This window comes from Plectropomus leopardus, chromosome 8 (assembly GCF_008729295.1).
Source record: "Plectropomus leopardus isolate mb chromosome 8, YSFRI_Pleo_2.0, whole genome shotgun sequence".
In the NCBI taxonomy this organism is placed as follows: Eukaryota; Metazoa; Chordata; class Actinopteri; order Perciformes; family Serranidae; genus Plectropomus; species Plectropomus leopardus.
In genome coordinates this window covers 6219853-6233993 of record NC_056470.1, presented here as the reverse complement: position 1 = coordinate 6233993, position 14141 = coordinate 6219853, and the positions used below count along the sequence as shown (strand labels likewise).

At 39.6% G+C, this 14141-nt stretch overlaps 1 protein-coding gene across 1 annotated transcript in view; it reads left to right on the top strand.

Moving 5' to 3' along the window:
- ctnnbl1 (catenin, beta like 1) overlaps positions 1–13401 on the top strand; it is a 73255-nt gene extending 59854 nt beyond the window's left edge. Inside the window, exons 14-16 of the mRNA XM_042492586.1 lie at positions 562–699; positions 1210–1282; positions 12193–13401. Coding sequence (XP_042348520.1) covers positions 562–699; positions 1210–1282; positions 12193–12281 — 300 coding nt within the window. The 3' untranslated portion in view covers positions 12282–13401. The remainder of the gene's footprint in view (positions 1–561; positions 700–1209; positions 1283–12192) is intronic.
- Positions 13402–14141: the final 740 nt, after the last annotated feature.

Genomic DNA, 14141 nt, shown 5'->3' with positions numbered 1-14141 from the left:
AATAGGGGCCAGGTTGAAAAATACCAAACTTACCCTTTAACTTTCCTCCTTTCCATGCATAGGGGTAAAACTGTATGACAGCCAAATATTTAACGCAGTGTCTGTGTTTTGTAGCACTCCAATAGTTTACACTGCAGACTCTGCTCTCCCCCTCAGGTCTGCTTCTTAATCTCTAATGATGATTAATGTGGGCTGTGTGCTTATTGGCAGCACCGTGTTATTGGCATACTGACAGGGTTGTTAAGATGGATAACTATGCAAGAGTGTGTATATATGTGTGAGTGTGCGAGCCCCAGCAGCGGAGCCCCCACTTTTTGCAGCTTAGCTGTGAAATCAATTGATTTGTGTGTCTGGTCGATGGAGAAAATGGATTTGTGGAAAACGCTGAAAAACAACACCTAAATTAAACTTAGTCTGTGGTTTTCTCTGTTTGTTGAATCTGTTTTAAGGTTGCAGAGAACAATAGAGAGTAAATTGTGATTTATTCACCTCGTCATGCATAAAAAAATATTTTCTTTTTATGAGTGTGTTTTACTTTTTTGCCTATTTGTGTGTGTGTAGGAGATGGTTAGGCGGGGAGAGATCCTAGATGACAGCATGGAGGATGAGTTCTACCTTCGCCGCCTTGACGCCGGACTATTTGTCCTGCAGCTGATCTGCTATATTATGGTGGAGATCAGCAACTCAGGGATATCACAGGTACACACACAAACACACACTGGACAGGGCTGGCCAAAGGTGGTCTCTTACATTAATTACTGTTTGGACATCTGATCAGATGAGCTATAAAAGCAGACAGGAGTCAGATGGTTTATGCACTTCAACACAAGTCTCGGTTTCACTGGTCTTTGCTGCTTTTGCTGTCTCAGAGTCGACACCACAACACTTTGTACCTGCTGCTTTAATAGCTGCAGTATAGCCTTGCTCACCTCACTTAGAAGCCCCGTTTTAAGCTCTTTCATTGTAGTAAACTAACAGATCAGGTTTTTGAGAAACAACTTTCCAATCATAACCCTGTGTATCTTATAGACACTGATTAAACATGTCTCTTTCTTTTAGCTACTGCTAGCAATTTACACCTTAATATTTGGACCCATCATGTTTGTGCATCATTCTGTGAAGACATGGTAATTACAGAGTTGACCCAAGTGACACATTAATTTAAATTTTACAGTATGCTCCCAATTTTCTTCTTCTCTGCTCATTTAGCTGCAGCAGAGGGTCCATCAAATTCTAAATCTAAGAGGAGGCTCTGTCAAAGTAGTGCGCCACATCATGAGAGGTAAGACACTGTGTTTTCTTTAATACAGCCATTTCTCCAATAAAATCATGTTCTAAAACCAAAGAAATTGTAAGGACAAAATATTACCCATACTACAGTTAGTGTTTTCCGCAGAATTAGAATCTGTGTGTGGTGGTGAGTGATGACAGGCGTGGGTTGCGTGGGTGGATTAGCAAACTTCCTGTTTTTTATGTTCTTGTGTTTGTGGGTTTTTTTTTGTTTGTCTGTTTTTTTAGGAGTTTGAGTCGCAGGGTAGATAATTGATCAGTTGATCTGGTCAGAGCTGATCAGATCAACTGATGAGAGGAGCAGCTGCTGCAGAGGCAAGTGAAAGCAAACTTTTATGCCCAGTGTAATGAACGGTTAAGTTTCACTTTCACTGCACCTGACATTCTGCTGCTCCATCTGTACCCAGAGTATGCTTTGCGCTCAAACAGTGTGGTGTAATGAATAATAGAACAGTATATTCCAATAGCAGCTCTAATGAACGGTTCATAAAATCAATATATGGCGGCATATTTTAATCATAGCAGCCCGCCACGGATAAATGAGTGTGAACAAATGTATGGTAAACCCTGACGGTTGTAACAACATAGTTAGGTCATACATTTCAGAATTATTGCTCGTAGTGTCTTTTTTCTTTTTTATTAACAGTAAACACTCTTTTCACTTACTTATAAATTAATTTAAATCAGTTTTACTTTGCTCTGCTCTCTCTCTGCTTGTATGTTGTTATTGCAACATTTCTTGCAAATGTTTCACAGCCAGGGCTGTTACCCCTCCACACTGCTGAGGGGCTTTAAATGTGAAACATGTGGAGGTATTGTAAACAAATTAATGTGGTTTCTTAGTAAAAATATGATAAAATATGCTTGTATAATAGGTTGAATTAAAAATGAAGGCATGTGGCAGGAAGCCTTTATCCAAAGCAATTAACGATAAGTATATTCTGTCATCTGGATACAACCCAAAAATTGGAAGAATCATGCAAGTACATCTACTACATCAAATACGCTGAAACGCCTCAAGTGCTCCACAAAGGCCTTTATAAGGCACATCATTTTAACATGATGCAATTTTAAGAAATACCTTCATATGCAGTTCTCACACATTACCACTGGTATTTTACTTGACTATTCTGCTTAAATTTAAGTTGAATGAATGAATAAACTTGGTATAGCTTGACTCAATTTACTGATCCAAGTGGTATTTTCTGAGTTAAACTATGAATTCATCTGAGATCTTCAGGTTGGCCTGGCCCAAAAACACAAATCCTTCACATCTAAGTGAAAAAGAGGGGTTCCCACAGTCATAGAAAAACTAAGAACATCACAATCATGTTTTCCAGACCTAAAAGAATGTCTTGATGCAGGAAAAAATCCTTGAAAGCTTTTTTGAGAAGTCATGGATTTTTGTTCTGTGTAATGAAATTCATTTTATCGTCATTTTTTTGTGGATAACCTTCCACATAATGTACCATTATTTATTTTCTATAGTTGTCGATGTAGTGCTGCTCTAATATGCACAGATATGTGACATTTTGTTTACAGTCTCAGCGTAAATTTCTTAATTTTCCCTACTTTCTGTTTCTTTCTCCATGTGTGCCAGCTAGCTGGAATTAGGTTTCCTTAGCTATGCCTCTGTACTTCTTTTAGTTTGTTCCATATCTTTGAGATGGTGCTTTTGTCATGGGTAGATAAGGGTGTTCAGTGTCATGTGAAGTGCCAATGTAAACTTTTGATTTAGTTTTAACTGGTTGTCTGTGAAAGCAGAGCAGGTATTTCGAAACTCAGGAGCATCCTTTCGTTTTTTAACAAATCAACCAACGGACCATCCAAACTATCGGCTGTCATTCTCCCACTCCGGGAGCTTTACAGCTCAGTCTCCTCACTCCGCCTCAAGTGGCTCTGAACGCTCTGAATAAACCGAGCAGAAAAAACAAACCAGAGTGCTCTTTGTGCTTTGAGTGGCAATATACCTACACACCCCCTTTATCCTAATTGTAACCCACATGTAAAGTGAGTCCTATTTGTTTATTTGCATGAAGACAGTTCACATTTCATGTAACAGTTTAGGTAGCTCAATTTCAGCTATAGTCAGCACTGTGTCAGACAACAAAATGCATTAATTCAAAGAAGCCCATTGATAGATGTCATTGGAAGGCCTGCTGTGTATATTAATTAAGTATAATGATGCGTCTTAAAAGGCTTAAAAAACATATAGTATGCAGACGAAACTTATCTTGCAACATTGTTTTCGAGACTTGCATCCAGTTTTAGAGTTTAAAATCAGATGCATTATGAATATACTGAGTGTACGATCAGTTTCATTCTCACACATGCATAAAGGACAGTGTCAGACTGATATAAGTGCTTGTAATGCTTTTTTAAGAATAGAACAATATATTGACTATATCCATACATTCAAATAGTAGGAGTGCATATGATGCTATTAAAGATTGGAGAGGCTGTTTATTTTTGTATAATGATTAAAATTTGGAGCTGTTGGTGTTATACTTTCTGAACGGTCATAGACTTCTTGTTGTGAGTCCTTGAAAAGTCATAGAACAGTTTTTAAAATGTTGTCGATGAAAAGTGTGTGAAAACCCTGGAAACAGGATAAAAAAAGAAAAAATATGTGTATTTTTACAAAAAAATACAATACTGGCAGCAGCTGCTTCTAAAACAATTCATATTACATTAAGAGAAATATCTTACTGACACATGTTTTTAAATCCTGTCTCTTAGTGCTTCTCGCCTTGGCGAGGAAGCAACATTTCAGGGAGAAGTGCTGGTATAATCACTGCTCTTTGGCTGTGGTTGTTGTTTGATGGTAAGCTCATGCTGTTTGCCTGCTAGTGTGGATGTGCTGGAATATAATGAAATACTTTGAATATTGTCACTCTTCCTCATTCTTTTAAACAAAGGAAAAAAATCAAGGCAAACTTTGAAAGTTTGATATCAAAATGCAACTTAGTTGCTATTTTTTAGATTAAGAGTTTTTAAAATGTATTTATTTATTTTTACATTATCCAAGCCGCTTATTTGTGCATGCTTCTGTTCAGTACATCCCTCTTTGCATTTATACATTTTGCATTGACACAAGTAGACAGTACACTTCAAACACCTGTGGTTATCAGGAGACAAAGTAGGATGACGCTCATAAGATATAAAAACCACATTGAAAACTAATTACATTTAAAGTTACTCCAGCAATAAATAACAGTAAAATCCTGCATATTCCTGTAGGTGTGTATATGCAAGTGATATTGTTTTATTCCTATTACCTGTGTACAGATGGTAAAACAATATGCAGAAATGCATCCCGGCATGCAAATATTCATTGTAATCTAATCATATTGACATTGTGAGAGGAGCGGAGACTGTCTGCCCGCCCGCCCGTCTGTCTGTCTGTCTGTCTGTCTGTCTGTCGGTCATTCAGCCTTTATTTCCCCGTCCCAAAGATTTCCTGTCCTGCCGTATTTGCTTTCTGTTTGGTTTTCAAAGACCCTAGCAGGTGTGTTATTTTCTTCCCAGTGCGACATCCATCCTTCCTGTATAATTGTCGGATAAAGCTCGAGGACGAGTCTCCGTTCACACACCCCTGGCTCTCGGTGGCATGTAGCACTGTAGATAGAGCCATCCGTCACGCATGGCGGTGCCAGCAAGCGTGGCAATTCTCCAGTCCTCACTGTGTGTGTGTGTGTGGGAACGTTAAATGTGTTGGTGTGTTACTTTTGTTTTCATCTGTATATTTGCATACACTTGTGCCTGGCTCATGTGGATAGTTCAACAGTACATTTTTGCTTACTAACATGATTTTATTTGTTTGGGCATGCACATTATGTTTGCATATCTACATATTTATGTTTGCATACACGTCCTCACTTGTTTTCACGTGCATATATTTTACATTTTGACAATAATTTTTGTCCGTGCAGGTGTGTGTGTTAAGTGTTCCTGTGTGCTTCAGCTTGCATATTTGATTCATGTGTGTCCTTGCATGTGTGTATCTAGGTGCAACACTTAATACATATTCATTTGCGTGTTGTGTGCTACTTGTCCTTGCGTGATCTTGACGTGACTTATTTATTTATTTGTGGGGGGGGGTTATGAGCTGTGTGTGTGTGCACCTTCTACATGTGATGCCCTTACACTGCTGCATCCGTCCATCTTGATGTGTGTGTGGCTCGTAGCGCGTGCCCTCACCCTTTCCATTAGGCCGCACCATGGAGCCCTCTCCCATTTCAAGTGCTCCACCCGGTCAATGTGAAACTGCAGAAAAAGGTTAAGCACATGCATGGTGTGTCGCCCGCTCTGCCGTCTTGACCTTAATGGCTTTAGCTCGCTGAATGAGAAGCAGCTATGCAGGAAGTAAGGATTAGCACACTGGAAGGGAGAACACTGATTTCACTAATGCTGTGAAAACCTGCAGTGACGTTTTCTACTTTGAAACTTTAAGTGAAGTTATTGTTTCAGCTTTGAAAGTTTCTTGGAAATAAATGAGAGCACTGCATCCACCCTTTTAGATAATGCTAATGGAGCCTGAGACACTAAGATGGTGTGAACAACAACTGGTTTGATATTAAGTCAAATCCGGGTCATACCGAATTTTACTAGGTGTCAGAAGTCAGTTCTGCAGTCCTTCTTAAAGGCAGGATTATCATACGGTTATGCTGCCTCACCGTTCTATAGATAAGGTGCAATTACAGACAGAGGGGACAGAGTTGTCACCTCTGAGCTGGGAACAGAAGTAGTACCAGACTCGAAGCGAGGTCTGTGTGAAATGTATAGCCAGAAAGACGTGACTATGGGTGGTGAGTTGTGACAATTTGATTACATATTCTGTCAGTGACCACACCACAGACAATTTTAAAAGCAGCTGTTAGCAGTTAGCAGCTAACTCAAAGAAGAACAGTGGTTGGAAATGTCCGCAAATTTGGAAAACAATGACATTCCAGAGCTCCTTACCCCACAAGCAGAAGACGAGATCAGCCATCTCATCAGCCCAAAAATCACATTAACTTTCTAGTAAACAAAACAGCGTGTACTGCTCCTCCCACTTCTACTGAAATTTGCTTTAGCTCAGCAGTATATGGCGCTCAGCCTGTACCTCTAGTGACCTCCATCAGTAAACATGTAAAAATCACATATTAATCACATTGTCGTATTGCTTATTACTAATTCAATACAAGCTGGATTTAGCGCTGTGGCACACGCTGCTGATTGGCTACTTTTAATTTACCAGATCTTGTCGTAAGGACAACTGCTGGTTCAGCTAGTTTATATAAAATCAAATTATACATACTATGTGACAGGAGCAGGAATAGAGGGCATTCAGGTGATATAAAATGCACTTTGTGATGGACTTGTTGCAGTCCACAGCTCTGGGCAACACTGCAAGAAGCGGAAAAAGGGATCTGCTTCAGTGACAAGCTAGTTTTCTCCTTTGCCTCAGGGTCAGGTTATGCTTGATCAGAACTAGTTTCCGCGCCTGTTGTCTAACCTCATTGGAAGCAGGAAAAAAGTGTTTGTAGTTGTTCCAAAAGGCCACACTGAAAGGCGAAATGAAAAGCCAGCTGTCATAGAGAAGGGGAAATGTGATGTAATTTAAATACAGGGATACCAGCGCACATTTTCAGAGAGTCTCTCCTGGAAGACATCCTTAGTGTTGCACTCAGTTATTCACATGAAAAGAGAGCTTGAGAGAGAAGTTCAAAGCCTGGCTCCTTCCTCACCTCTGCACAGCTGTCCGGGCAGTGCATGAAGTAGGTGTGAATGTCAGATTGTCGGTTTTGGAAAGTTATAGAAATTGACAGCCCCCACCAGTTCCAACATCAAAAAACGTCTTGAAGATTTCTGAAGCTTTTCAATCATCCAACAAGCACTCCTCATGAAGCATTTTGACGCTTTTGCCCTCAGAGTACTTTGGTTTCGGGACCAGTCACAGTTCTCTGGGGGTCATAATTTGGTGGCAGTGGACCTGCGTTGGAGTTACTGTATGTATCTTTCAGACACATCAGCCTCTATTGAAGTATTACTGGCACTTCTTGGGGCCCAATTCTTGACATAAAGATGTCGTTACAAATCATTTGAGGATATGGTTGAAATTATTTTATCTTTTTATAACCATTAAAAAGTAGAAAAAAATAAAAACGTTCCCGCCAAAGATCAAAAACTGTTAAAGATACTTGATGGCAAAAATAGCAAAGCTCAGATCAGGTTCTGAGCATGTGCAGTGGCAGCTGCCTGACACAAAACTCCTCTCCATAGATAGATAGATAGATAGATAGATAGATAGATGGAAGTAAAAATGCATCATTTTACAAATGATAAAAGTGATACAGACAAACAGACAAGAAAAGAAATAGGTAAATAAATAAATCAAAAGTAAATAAATCTAACAAAACCAAATACATAACAACAAAAATAGACACGGGTACAAACATACAAATATAAAAGAACATTCAGTCAGAGGATTCGGGAAGAAAGTGGCAGAATTTTCCAAAAGCTTGACACTTTTATTGTTATCAGTTTAGCTAAATGACTCTAGAAGAGCTTTCAGTTCCTGCAGGGAAGATACAGGTTGATTGCAACCAGTTGAAAATTCTCCTTAATAAATTCCTTTAGTGTTCATTGTTAAGGAGGTTTTTACCACGAGCCAAATTCCCCGCAGAGGTCTCTTCCTCTCCAAAACAAACGGACAGGTGATTTAAACCAGTAAAAACACTGAATAAAGCAGTTCCACATTAAAAATCAAATCCACAATCATATTATCACAAAAGGACTGCAAACTACACTCGAAAAAGCGGTTGGCCCTATCTAGATCCAGTGTTTGTTTGTTCTGTTCTGAACTGCTGTAGAAACATAGCGGTGCAACATGATGATCCCCAAACACGAGGACCTGCTCCCCTTGTGGTTATAAACAGCTTACTCATCTAAGATTTAAAAAAGAACACAAAGATTCTTATTTTATGGTGATTATAATGAAAGCATACTTATTATTTTATATTCCATTTCTGCCAATATAACCCCACACGGGGCCTTTAGATCATTGTTTATTTTAAAAAAGGTGTACTTGCATTATTATGCATAATATTATCATTATATCAGTAGCATTAAATGATTTCAAAATTACAATAATATCATCTATTGTTTCTATTGCTTCTAGGACAATATATTGTCCAAAAAAAGTAGTTGTCATGACAGGCTTAGTTTATTTAAAAACAGCTGTTTGCACAGAGCAGCTCTGCAGAAATGTAGCCATTTGATAGTATTATTAGATTTATTTGCAATAAGCGTAATATCAGACTTGGCACTTTCATAATTGCCTCTCCCTTGTAACCTTACACAATGATATGGCTTGAAAACAAAACACAAAAGAGGCTTTGATTTGTTTTTTCTTAATCGACTCATTTCTATCAGTGAAATTCAACATGACGACTTTGCAACTGAAAGCATTACGGTGGTTACATCAATACACCAGTGGGTCGCCCGTGCCAGCTGGATCACACCAGTTTCAGACTGGTGTAACGGTTTTTGAACGAGTCACCGCGTCCCAGCTGCAGCCGTAATCACACTATAAGTCCTCCAGTGTGTCCCTATCCTTGGCTGCTGCTGCAGAGACTGCTCCTGGAAATGATTCTCCTTGTACTCATGGCAGATCAGTCCCAGTCACTGACCTGAGTAATGGCGATGCTCAGTACTGTATTGTCCTCTGCCGCGTTGCCGTGGTGACAGAAGGAGAGAGTAGCAGCATGCCAAAGAAAAGGTTCTGCAGAGAGTTGAGGAGTCACTGAATCTCTGACCTTTCTGTCTGTGTGGCTGACTGCGCCGCCATTTATAGGTGACGAGACGCACAGGCAGGCATTGGCACAATGACAGGCCGCCAATGAAAGAGGCTGTAGATTTTCATGTTTTTGTTGAGTCGCTCCCCGCTTGTTCTCTTACCTGCATTTCTCAGTCAACCTTAAAATTCTGCCATTTTTTACAGCGGTAACATCCCACACCTCTGTGGATCAAATGCAAATCCCTGTCAGTGCCATTCAAAGCTGCGGTGGAAGCTGCATATCTCCCACACACCCAAACCTCCAGATAGCTGTCCAGCCCCACGCTTTTCTAACTTAACTCCCAACTTTATGTCCAGCTGTCCTCAGAATACCCAGTGATAGACTGACCTCTGCACTAGAGTGGACAACTGTCACGCTGTGTCTTCTGACCTGAACTGAAAACATCTCAAGAAACTGTTCACGTACTGTACTCATCTGCCTGCCTTCTGACTCTGCTGATATCTGATGCTACTCGCGACCTAAATACATACCTAACGGATTTATCTCTTTACACCTCTATCAGGCAGTGGTAGAAAGAAACTAAGACTTAGGCCACGTTTAGATGAGAACAGCCCTACTAAAAATGGGAAAGTCTTTCCTTCGTGTTTTCAAAGAATTATGTGTTCATATAATAACATTGTGAAAACAACCCTCATATACACTGATCTGCAAAAACAACCGAAAACACTATAGTATGCATGCCAGGACAGTAGTAGTTGGTGTAATCTATATATATCTCACTGTGGAAGAACATCGCACACATGTGGGACTGTGATTTATAATAGATCCATGGCGCCACTGAGCAGCTCTCATAGGATTGAATGAGGCCCCGCCCCCACGGCTAGGTCCAGATTTATAATAGATCCATGGCGCATCACCAGTTTACATGGCAACAGACGGAGTTTTCAAAAAATAACACTCTGGAATCTGGTTTCAAAAGTTTGCGTTTTCAGGTCCCCAAAATGCCGAGAGCTGGAGACAGTAGTTTTGTCTGTCATCCTTGTTTGTTATCACAAGACTTAGTATCATACTGTACGTAATGTGATTACGTAACAAGGTGACAAAGCTAAAAGCGGCCAAATTTTAAACTAATTTCCAGGTTAGCCAAAGTTATTCAGTAATTATACAAAGAAGATAAATGAAATTGAGTTGTAAAAGTCTGTCCCTCTTCTCCACTCTCAAAAGGCATACTGTACATGCACACTTGTCGTTTTTCTTTGCAGACAGTCTGAACGCCTTTACTTTCACTCAACCTCCAAATGAACTGGTTTAGATAATCAGGCTAAATTGGTGGCATCTTTACTTGATCAGTCATCTGAGTGCATGTTTCTTGCTCAGGCTTGCTTTGTTTTAGCTCCATGTTCTGAGATCTCAGCAATAATGTTGGTGTGTATGGGGCTTTCATACCACACAAATGATAACCAAACTAAAAAAAAAGACTCTAGTCCGAATAACCCAGAAATGTCTTCCTCCAGGACTCATATAGTCAAGTAGTGTTCTTCCACAGTGTCTCTGAGGTCTCTCCTCAGTCCCATTATTTCTGTCACTATCCTTTCTGTCCTATCTAATAACCTAAAAAAAAAAAAAAACAGCCCTCCCCCCTCAAAAAAACAAAATCTCCTCGGTTTTTTTGACAGCCATGTTTCGTCCTCCTAAACCCTGCGGGCTCTTGTCAGGAAAGCCCCCTTCATTCTCTTCTCTCTGCAGTGTCTCCCTGAGAAAACTCGTCTTTTTCATCGTTCCGTCTCACCATCCCCGGGTTTAATGTGTAATCCCTGCCTCAGAGGCTGGCTGAGAGACAGAGCGAGCGCCTGGACTCCACCAGGGCTGCGGCAGCTGCAGCTTTCTCTTTCTGCACATTAGACTCACAAATCGACCGTCGGACGGTCTCGAAGGCCTTTTGTGGGAGGCAGACGCACGAAATGAAGAAAACAGTCAGACACTCAGGAGCACACAATGAAGTACGAGCAGTGCACAGTACACTTGGACTGCGCACAGCTCATAGTCAGAGGTTACTGCTGATTTCAGTACAGTTGATGTTCTGAGACCTCTCATGATATATAAGCATGTTTTCAAGGGAAAGATCTTGTAATGTGACTTTTTTTATGATTTAGTGATGAACAGACAATAGACTAGACTCCAGTGAAAAGCTGTTCAATAAGAGTAGTTCTGTAATGTGTCTCTCAGCCTTATGCTTATAATACAAAGCTTCATTTCACTGTTATTCAGAAGTGAGGACAATGAGATCCGCTGAAAAGGGTTCACTTTTCCCTGAAGTTATATTTCTTGACTTCTACTCATAAAGTACTTCGTATTTTAAATAGTGAAGGAGAGATAATTTCTTTGGTTTACAATTGAGGAACAAGAAAACCTGTGAACAGAGGGCAGTTGCTCGAGGGCCCAACATCATCAGGTCCAAAGAAAAGAGTTTGCCAATAGATTCCCCTAAATTCTACACACTGGACCTTTAATTATAAAAGTGATGATGATAATAATAATAATAACAATAATAATGATAATAATACATTCTATATTTGTTTTTTAATTTATTTTTAATTTTATTTTTTTAAGGGTGTAACTGAATAACAATAATTATAATTATACACAGTTTCAAGGTGCTTAACCATGAAAAAGAACATGTCAAAATAAGAATAAGTTATCCTGTTATACATAGTTTTAAGTCATTTTCGAGCAAAAATGGCAAATATTTGCAGGTTCCAGCATCTCAAATGTGATAGTTTGCTGCTTTTTTTTGTGTTTTATATTATTGAAAAGTGAACATATTTGGAATTTAGTGGTCAGACTCTATGTATGTTGCTGTTAGAAATTCTTCATTTATACACAATTTACGATCATAATAATAGTGCAAGATCACAAAGGTGTTCAATTTTTACTTCACTTTTGGTGATCATGCAACTTAAATTATACCTAGAAAAAGCATGCATTATATTCAAACTCGTTCATCTTCCATCCAGTGCTTTGAGTTGATCTTCAGGCATGTTCTCTGTAACCTCAAAAGTCAAACAGTCACGGCCGTGCTGTCAAGTCAGCTAATCCTCTGACTCGTCTTTGTCTTCTGCAGAGTACGCTGAGAGCATCGGAGATGGGAAGAGTGACGAGTTCAAAGAGGCCGAGAGGAAGAGGATCATGGACCTTGTAGACAACTTCTAATCTAAGTTTCTCGCTCTCACGCTCTCTCTCACACACAGACACACAGACACACACACACACACACAAAAACATATAATCACACAAACAATATGTTCTTACACTTGAGAACATTTAAAGCCATCTGATGTGATCTGGGACTGATGGTGACCTTGAGCCAGCCTAAGAACTAAAAGGCAGCGGTCTGTGTGTCTGTAGCTAAAGTCACTGGGTGTGTTTACGTGCACAGCAATACTGTGATTGCTAGTCTGCTAAAAGCTGCACTAGATTTATTTTCATCTTTTGAAGAAACATAATTTTTAGAATAACCTAATGTACCTCGCCCACATCTTTGACATCCAATGCGGGGAAAAGAGGAAACTCAAATGAAATGAAGAAATTACTAATTTTTTAAATAATTTGTATTATGGAGTTCTGCAGCAATTAGTCCTAAACCCCAGGAATGATGTGTTCAACTCTAATCAAATCGAATCTTGAACTGCTGCTAAGGGAAAAAAGAACCCATGATGTGTTTCACCTGTGCTGTGTTTACAGACCCGCAAAAATGTCAGAAATTAGATCAGGGCAACAGAATGGTTAAAAAAAAGGGGAAAACCCTGATTAGTTTTTTACTTCTGATGATTTCATTCACCCTTAAAGAATCATAGAACAGATGGTCATTATTGAAAATTATCCTGCTAAACAAAACATGTAAGTATCATACATTTTTGTTTACCACAGAGCTATTTTCTTCAATCATTCTGTTGGCTTTTTGTCAAGGAAACCACTGCGATGCTAACTTCCTTGTAGGCCTACTCAAAAAAAAAAGTTAATCTCTGCAACACTCTGTTAATTAAATCTAATTAATCTCATGAACACAGTCTTTATGTGTCAGAGATTTGGTTGAATTTAAATGATTGCTGTGCATGTAAAGCTGCTCACTGTTCATGTAGAAACAGTTTAGAGAGCAGAACACTTTAGCTCAACTGAAACACACAGCGAACACAAGACGTACCCGGAGCCACGGACAGACTTTGCAGCGCAGATCTGCAAACTTAATATCCATCCCCGTGGCTCTCCCACTTTACCTGGTTTGTTTGTTTTGGATTTGCGTGTAAAATATTTTCTAATAAAACATTTGGTAATAAAATCCTGATTGCATGTTTGGTTTGTTTGATTAATGTCACGGTTTAGCGAGCGAGATTGGCACAGCTTGTTGATAACCGTCTGTGCACATGAATCTCATTATGCCATCGCTTGGTTACTGTTGCACAGAGGCACAGATGGAGACAACAAACCTATATCTGCAGAGAGAGAGACAGGATCCTCATAGAAAGGCAGACCTGCTTCTTCTTTATTTGTGTGAACCCACCCACTGCTGGATCTCAGCAGACTCCCGGAGCTCTCAGCCCACTGCTGTTTTTTCTTTGTGATGCTGTTCGCACACATCAGTGTGGAGGTGTATTATAGTTGAGCTGTACACACAAACAAACCTACTGTATTATTCTCCCTGTCTGTGGGCCGTACTTCACTGTTGCTGCCTTAATGCTTAAGAGCAAAAAAAAAAAAAAAAAAAAATCCCAATTGTGCATTTTGAGCATGTGAGCTAGAGACTTGCAGCAAAGAGCTGACCCACTTAAACTCACTGACCCTCTATTTTTAGTCTGATATAGATCTTTATGTCATTTTCGGTGTCAGACAAACTGTACATTACGGAAAAAACTGTTTCTAAATATATATTAGATGACTTCTTTTTATCAGAGTTCAGCTTCAACATCAAGATAAGATTCATCCTCTGCTATCGGAAGTACGCAGCCGTTGGTGCAGTACTCCGTCTCAGAGTTGACTTTCTAACCCAGAAAGAAAGGGAGAGAAAATATGATC